This window comes from Rhipicephalus microplus, chromosome 1, assembly GCF_043290135.1.
Source record: "Rhipicephalus microplus isolate Deutch F79 chromosome 1, USDA_Rmic, whole genome shotgun sequence".
NCBI lineage: Eukaryota > Metazoa > Arthropoda > Arachnida > Ixodida > Ixodidae > Rhipicephalus > Rhipicephalus microplus.
In genome coordinates this window covers 276806844-276814794 of record NC_134700.1, presented here as the reverse complement: position 1 = coordinate 276814794, position 7951 = coordinate 276806844, and the positions used below count along the sequence as shown (strand labels likewise).

General features: G+C 45.4%; 2 protein-coding genes across 4 annotated transcripts in view; one reads left to right on the top strand and one right to left on the bottom strand.

Moving 5' to 3' along the window:
• Positions 1-974: 974 nt before the first annotated feature.
• LOC119188228 (uncharacterized) overlaps positions 975-7951 on the top strand; it is an 83373-nt gene continuing 76396 nt past the window's right edge. The window contains exon 1 of one of the 3 annotated variants that reach the window (XM_075895319.1): positions 975-1123. Coding sequence is in view for 1 of the 3 variants with exons in the window: in XM_075895306.1 (XP_075751421.1) it covers positions 1374-1406 (33 nt within the window). In the remaining 2 variants the exon portion in view is untranslated. Of the gene's footprint in view, positions 1124-1143; positions 1407-7951 lie in introns of those variants that run through there. The other 2 variants (XM_075895326.1, XM_075895306.1) reach the window with 2 other exon arrangements.
• LOC119167546 (uncharacterized) lies at positions 4982-7423 on the bottom strand. Its single transcript, XM_037419050.2, has 4 exons — positions 7074-7423; positions 6228-6326; positions 6061-6165; positions 4982-5668 (listed from the first exon to the last, which is right to left on the bottom strand). The coding sequence occupies exons 1-4, from the start codon at positions 7141-7143 to the stop codon at positions 5367-5369; spliced, it is 576 nt and encodes a 191-aa protein (XP_037274947.2). The 5' UTR covers positions 7144-7423; the 3' UTR covers positions 4982-5366.

The following is a 7951-nucleotide window of genomic DNA, read 5'->3' as shown; positions in this document are numbered from 1 at the left end:
TCCTTGTAAACTTTTCCATGCAAATTGATTAATATGTAGGGTTTAACGTCCCAAAACCACCATAAAATTATGAGAGACGCCGTAGTGGAGGGGCTCCAGAAATTTTGACCACCTGGGGTTTTTTTAACGTGCACCCAAATCTGAGAACACTGGCCTACAACATTTCCACCTCCATCGGAAATGCAGCCGGGATTCGATCCCGCGACCTGCGGGTCAGCAGCCGCGTACCTTAGCAACTAGACCACTGCGGTGGGGCACTTTTCCACACAGTTATTGCTAGAAATATGTTGTGCGAGTCGTATCTTTCATCAAACAGGTTACTATATTGCAACCACTGATTTCTTGTATTGGGAGCTGCTTAATTGGACGAGATATTAGTGTAAAAGAGCTCTAACACCATGGTCAAAAATGATAATTGTATGCTAAAAACTCTTGAGTTGGCTCACGCACACTCAAACCGAGCCATGAATATGACTGAGTAATATTTTGGCAAGATTGAGACACATTCCGGATCAAAAGAAAAAATTACGGCATATTCACGGGGTGAATGATGATGAATGGGCGAAGCTCCGGAGGGATTCATCGGTAAACTGTGAATCTTCCGTGTAATTCGCCCAGTCGATCATCATGTAAAGACGTGAGAAACGCTGTGTGTGTATATACACAAATCAACTTTTATTTGTTCTTAGACGATGGATGGCTTGCGATGTCCCTTGCCTCGCGCGCTCGCACATCGGGATTCTGTCTGCGAGCGCGCGCTGCTGCCGCCTTGCGCTCTCTCCGCTGTGCAGCCTTATCCATCCGGCGACTCCGAGCGCGCGCTAACAGCGAACCGCTTTCTAGTTTATAACATCTTGCATCTTTTCATCATCAGCTACAAGTACCACCATCTAGTAAACACTACAAGAACTAAACGAGAGGTGGCAACATACAGGAGACGGTACCGCCATCTAGTGAACACTGCAAGAACTAAACTAGAGGTGGCTACATACAGGCTACAGGGAACGCACAGCCCACGCCCTAAGGAGCTTCGCCCCTAAAAGTGTGTTGATGTGAGTGAGCCCAGTTGATGAAAACTTGCGCGAGCCTGAGTGGTCGTATAAGAGCGAGATATCTTTCATGAGTGAGTTCTACACTTTTTCCCGACCGATGCATGTGGGGAGATGGGGGTTCTTGCACTTACGATAGCGTTTGCACGTGTTTGTAGGTATACACCTGTATGATAATGTAAAAAAAAAAATCCTGTAGTGGCCAATTGGAGATAACCCCTCGACTGGCTGTGCTAAGGGAGCCGTGCATAAACATATACTGCGTGGCCCATACTTGCGTAAAGACCGATAAAAAATTGACTCCTAAAAATTGGCTCGATTGGTATGTTGCCTTGCAGGGAGGAGCACGACAAGCATGCAAGTAGGTTCGGAAATTTTTTAACAGTTCTTATAGAGAAGAAGTAAGATAGAGAAGCAAGGAAACGCAGGGAGTATAATCAGGTGCACGTCCGGTTTATTATCCTGTACTGGGGAACAGGATAGAGGAGCGGAAAAGATAAAGAAGATCGTCGAAATCACGCTTGTGCTTGGGAGAGCACTTCGTCTCGTGGCGGCCAATCAGGCTTTTCAACTTCGTACGTAACTAGCAGTTTCGTTGCTATCTACAGAAAGTTTTTGGAATATGGGCTTCAACGCGGCGCCATATATCGTTGATCATCCTTTTTTTTCTTCGAGTTGCACTTCGCAGACCTAAGATGGCGCCACTCGTCTGCCCGAATTATGGCGAATTCCATTGGGAGAGCAGGTGCACTCAAAAGCACGCTCAAAGTGCTCTCTTCCGAGGCGGCGTGTTTCAGTGGTCGAACAGGAGTAGGAGCACTGTCATCCATTGGTAGAGCGAGAGCGCTTTTGCTGCGCCGAGAGCAGCCAGGAGCAGTTCTGTCTGCTCCCTCTTAAAAAGCGGAGTGAGTGGAAAACGCAGGAAACCACGTGTTTGGAACGTCATGTCCGGACATACCCTCTCAGCAATCCTCCTCACTTGTTTACATTTTGCGGCGTCGTGTCGGGCGGTTATGGCGGCAGCGAAGCGTGCGTGGTGCTCGGGCTCGAACGATTTTAACGTCGTAGCGGCAGATTCTGGCAGTGAACGTCCACCTTGCCTGCCTTCAGATTCACGGATGGCGGAGGCAGCAAAACGTCGTCGTCTTGCCGAAGTATTTGACGAGCTAGACGATGTCAGCAGCGATAGCTGCTGGAGCTCTACGTCCGAGTCGAGTTCAAGCAGCAGCGACGATGACGACGAAGTGTATGCAGCAGCGTTTCAGCAGCTCTTTTCTCTGCCAGAGCGAAGGCCGAAAGTGGAAGCATATGTTACAAAGACGGTGGCTAGCTACTCCGACGAGGAGGTGAGTCATTCGGCTTCTGTTTTAATTAGGTTGCTTAAAGGCCTGTTTTCTTCCAGTTCAAAAGAAATTTCCGCGTCACGCGGCCGGTCGTGGACTTCTTGGCAGCAGAATTCGCCAAGTCACCGCACTGCCCTCAGAACAGTGATCATGGTGGCCTGCCTGCCAAGTCGGCTGAAGAACACATTCTCTCCTTTCTTTGGTGAGTGTCCGTACGTTTAGGAATGCCGCTGTCATCAGGTCACTGCATAATCCGTTTTATAGTGGGTTAGAGGCATATGAAATATTGCAAATAAATGTACCTAATTCGCAGCATGTCATTGGACCACCTTGCTTTAAACTTGTTAAATGCTACTAGCGAGTGTCGAACGTAATAGAGTTATAGTATTTTGTGAAATGCTTTCGTAGTTTGTACACCTACACACTGAGCTTCACAAAATTCTCGTTACTAGAATCAGTGGCAAAGCATAATTCATGATGCATCATTACAAACAACCATGAAAACTTTTGCTCACGAAGCATTTCAAATCGGCTGTGTCAGCAGGTTCACAGTGAGCTTCATCTCCACACTTATAAATGTAATGCGCGAATTAAAATTAGAATTTGTTATTTAGATAGTGCTTCTACTAATCAAATATTTTGAGTTTCTAAGGTGTCACCCAAAAAGGTGGAATCGTGTTTTCTGACTTCAGTTGTCTTGCTAATTTGCTTCATTGACAGCGACAGCATTGTTAACACCATTATTCAGTCATTGACAGCAACAGCAAGCTTAATTCCATTATTTAATTAGAGTATCCTCTCCTTTTCAGGTATGCAGCCAACAAAGCATGCATTAGAGATGTCGCTGGCCGCTTTGAAGTCGCAGAAAGCACTCACCACAGAATGATGGGCCGAGTAACTGCATTCCTGCTCGACATAGCACCGAATGTAATCAAGTTCCCCAGTGACCTGCAGAAGCTTGCTGTGGATTTTGAGAAGGTAACTATGCTTTTGTAAACATGCTATTTAAGGTATAAACTACAGTTTTTTTCACACCAATGTCATACAGCTCTACACAACTCAAGGGACCAGACTAAGAGGAATTACACCTACTCAAACCACAATAAGGACTGAAAGCAACTGATATGCAGGATCAGAACTGCAAATGAACAGAAAATGTAAAAATGCAAGAGATATGAAAGAGCACCACACAGTCAAGCCTCCTTCATGTGTATTACAAATGCTGTCAGCAATCGGACATTTTTCTTGAGTAGTTTTGACCATGTGATGCTGTTTCATATCTCTTCTATTTTCCCATCTTCTGCTTAGTGATGTACATCTAGTACTTGTCCTGCATGTACAGTGAATAAACCTAGAGTTCAGTTACTTGTGCACTCTGTATGTACTCTGTATGTGTCATTAATTCCCCTTCGTGCGGTCCCATGTGTTCTTTACCGCTCTACTATTACAATTATGAATTAGTTAGTGCCAGAATGCACCTTTTAAATAAGTTATTACAATTATTTTTCCCAGATGCTTCACAATTAAATAGCCAGTTAATTTCAATCATGTGTACCGGTAGTGTATTGCACTCGCCGTTATGAGCTTCAAGTCTCCAGTTTGTTTTAAACTTTTCCGCATGTTATTGGCACCTTTCATTACCCTTAGTGCCATGCTTATTTGACTATGTGTGTGCACATTTTTTTCTCTTGCAGCTGTCGGGATTCCCAGACACAATTGGGTGTGTTGACGGAAGCTACATGCCTATCAGGTGCCCAGCCAGGAAAGTGCGATCTGTTTATATAAACCGGCACCATTACCTATCCTTGACACTTCAAGGTGTTTGTGACAACAAGAAGAGGTTTCTTGATGCCAGCACTGGCTACCCAAGCAAAATTCATGACGCACGCATTTTCCGTCGGTCCAGGATTTCAAGTGTTTTGCCACAACTGTGCTCTAGCAAGTACCATATAGTGGGGGATGCTGCATATCCTTTCCGGGAGTACCTGATGACACCAATTCGAGACTATGGGAATCTTGACAGCATCAAAAAAACCTTCAATGCAAGACTCTCCGGGACAAGGGTGCTTATTGAAAATACTTTTGGCGATTTAAAAAATCGTTTCAGACAACTGCACAGGTTGGATATGTGGACAGTGGATAACATGTCCAAGTTTATCATTTCATGCTGTGTGCTTCACAACCTCTGCATTGATTGTGGAGATTTGCCAGAGAACCTGTCACGAGACCTGTCACTTACCTCACAAACAACAAATGTAGACTCAAGCTCTTCTGCAGTTCAAGTAAGCAGCAGTAGTGTAGCCCAACAGGATAGCCTATTACGTGGCTTGGCTAGCATCAAGAGAGATCACTTGATGATAAAAATGGGGTTGCAGAACCAGCAGCCATGAAACAAGGAATTCCTTTACGTGTTATGCAGTTGTGAGCAAATATATGCTTACCAAAGGCCCACCTGAAAAGCTGAACTCGTTAAAACACCTTCAAGGTTGGGAAAAATTGTCCTTACCACACACCTGTTGGCCCATTTGCATTTTCTCAAGGTAGTGTATTGTGCCAAACTAGAAAATAAAAGACATTGAAACTAAGTAATCGCTTTGGGTAGTACGTTTATTTATTTAAAACTACCACTTTATTTTGGAAGTCCAAAGGCCTGACGGAGAATCTCCATTTTTTCTTCATGCATTTTGCGCCGCTCTTCACGAAGCACCTGTCGCTCGGCCTGCCTTTCAGCTCTTCGATTTTCTTTTTCTTGACGTCTGGCCGCCTTTTGAGCCTCCTTTTCTTCTTGCAGTGCCCTCATTTCAGTAAAAAACAACTGCATGTGTGCCAGGCGTGCAGTTCCTACCCGTGGCTTCGTGTCGGGATTTGAGGACTGCGTCTTATTTTCCTCAGTGGTGTTGGCAGGTGACAACACGGCCGGAGATTCGGGCGAGGCTTTGAATGTAGCCCCTGAGGCGTCTCGCTCTACCTCCGGTTAAATGCTGTCATCAATGCTTTCAATTTTTTTCACCTCGTCGTCAAAAGGCACAGGGGTGGGTGAAGCACCAGACCTTTTGTTATGGTCGGAAGACGCCTTCCGACGCCTAATTACTGTTTTGTACCTATTTTCACACTGTTCTGGGGTTTTGGCTATGCCAAGCACAGCCTCGATGTCCATCGATATTTGTTTAAAGGCTTGCTTCCTGTTTTTGAATTTTTTAAATGGGCCAATCTGAGGGAAATATTTGAGGTAGTACTCTAGGAGCAGCCTTGTTTGCCCCTCTGTCCATTCAGCAGCTAGAATAAGAAAGAACCAACACATAAATGGTTTATTGGGAAACTGTCGGTCATTGTGCAGGCATTACTTATAATTGAATAATTTAACACACAGCACGGTCACTTGAGCTTAATTATCAATCAGCAAGCATTAATCAACAAAACAAGCATTTGCGCAGACTAGCAAACATACATAAGTGATAAGTTCTGGTATTGTGCATGTAAATGCAATATGCAAATTGTGCCAGTCTTCCAGTAATTGTAGTGGTCTGCTTTCCATGCTCTCTTTTTTTTTTTGTCATTTAAGGATCACTCCTACAAGTACACTTTTACACGCTCTGATGCATGCTTGTTAGATTTACCCAAGAACACTTGCTGAGGCAATTGTAGACACTCAGTGTTAATATACTTGCCTCCACCTCCTCTCCTGGAGCCTGATGGCTTGCTTTGAGCACCAGTCTCCCCGTCAGCTGATCTTGATGCAGTGGGAGCTGGCAGGTGCAGAGTATCTGTGCCATCTAAAAAATATAAATGAGCAGTAAATGTAGTGCCTCGCAATAATGTTAATACTAATACTTACCACCTCCTGTTTCAACGCATGGCAATCTGAGCTCCATGCGCATTTCTTCGCTCCCTCGCCTTGGCACATCGCCAGCCATATTTGTACGCAGAACTGCATCTGTTTTCACACAATGATGGAAATGTAATCAAATCAGTTATATAATGAAAATGGTTTCTCAAGTAGTCAGCTACATTATGCAAACTCGGATGCCTTACACTCGAAGGTAAGCGGATTAGAGCAAGCAAAAAACAAATTCTAAAAAAGTCAATTCATCATGTTACAGGGCTGCATGAAACACTGCACAAATCACTGATAATTAAAAAAAAATATCGCTTATCATACGTAGCATCTCGACCCTGCGATAAGAAATCGTGCTTCCGAGGAGATGTATGGCTTCACCGTATCACGTGGGATGCTGATCTGCCGTCTGGAGACATTAGCCACTTAAAAATCAGAAATAAAAATAAATTGTTACTGCGTGCAATACTTAGCTGCACCCACGTGACACTTGCTACACGCCACTTCGCAGTTACTTTTCTTAAAACGCTGCGAATCATTCTGTTGCTGATGGAGGGGTCTGCAATGTAAGTTTGTTTTGAATTAAGGATTAATTACTCATGCAAGGAAACTTGGCAACAGGATAGTGTACTGCAGTACTTCTAGAATTGTTTACGTTTTGTTAACTGCTGATGACAGCAGCAGCTGGTAACTGCATGAACAGTCTGATAAAGCTGTCATATCCACGGTGTTTTTCTGATATGATAAAGAATAGTGGGCTTAGGTCCACGCGCGCAAGAATGCATTGCATGCTGCATGCGCGACAAGTGCGCTGAAACAAATAAAAAGCAATCAAATTCACTTTACCTTCCGTACTAGATGGTGCCTGGTGTTGAATTAAAGACAGTAGGATGCGCTGAGCTTCCGAGTCCATCATGTAGTAGTATACGAAGCAGCAGCTTTGCAGGATAGCGCGCAAGCGAGTGCGCTGTACCAACCACTGCCACACGTGCTTTCCTTGCCCGTCCGGATCAGACCGCACGTGTTTTGCAGCAGAGGACGCTGGGATGCACAACCTTTCTCCTCACTCGCCTTTTTATTCCCTCACACCTGCTCTGCGGAGGTGTGCCGCATTCCAGTGGCAGGTCGAGTGACGCGGCTCTCAGTGCTCTGCCCCCTACTCCTCTCTGCTCGGCACCCTTACTCCTGTTCTCTCAATGGAATTCGCCATTAGAGTAGCATATACGGTAACTCTGCTCCGAATTAGAGTTACCGAAAGCTACCTTTTAAGGGTAGCATATACTATATGTAGAGAACCTCGGTGCGTTTTTACCGTCCCCCATGTGCGCCCCAATGCTCGCGCGCATCGAGGCACCTTAGTCACACAAAAAGCCCCTTTTCGCGCTCGCTTATCATTTAAGCCAGGTTTACCGTGCGGGGAAGAAAATGGGTGCGACCGTCTTTTTTATTGCGATAGCAATTATATGAACAGTGTCGGCTGGTTCTTGCCGCCGCCGTATGCGGATCGAACATCGCCTTTCCGGCTGGGGTCGTCTGTCTGCGCGCGCTTATCTCGTGAGTGAACAAGGGGGGGGGGGGGGCTTATGGTTATCGCGGTAACGATCAGCGTGCGGCGCTTGCCCCCACATCAGGCGGGAGCTTCTATGGGCAGCGGCAAACAAGGTACATTTTTGCCGGAACAGCGCTTGATCTCGTAAAGAGAAGCGCTCCCGAACGAGGGCCAT

Bases quoted from the DNA above. Each gene is read 5' to 3' on its own strand.
- LOC119167546 (XM_037419050.2), bottom strand. From the start codon at position 7,143: ATGATGGACTCGGAAGCTCAGCGCATCCTACTGTCTTTAATTCAACAC. The intron at 6,327-7,073 runs GTAAAGTGAATT...GTGTGAAAACAG, and splicing joins GGCACCATCTAGTACGGAAG to ATGCAGTTCTGCGTACAAAT. The intron at 6,166-6,227 runs GTAAGTATTAGT...TATATTTTTTAG, and splicing joins ATGCGTTGAAACAGGAGGTG to ATGGCACAGATACTCTGCAC.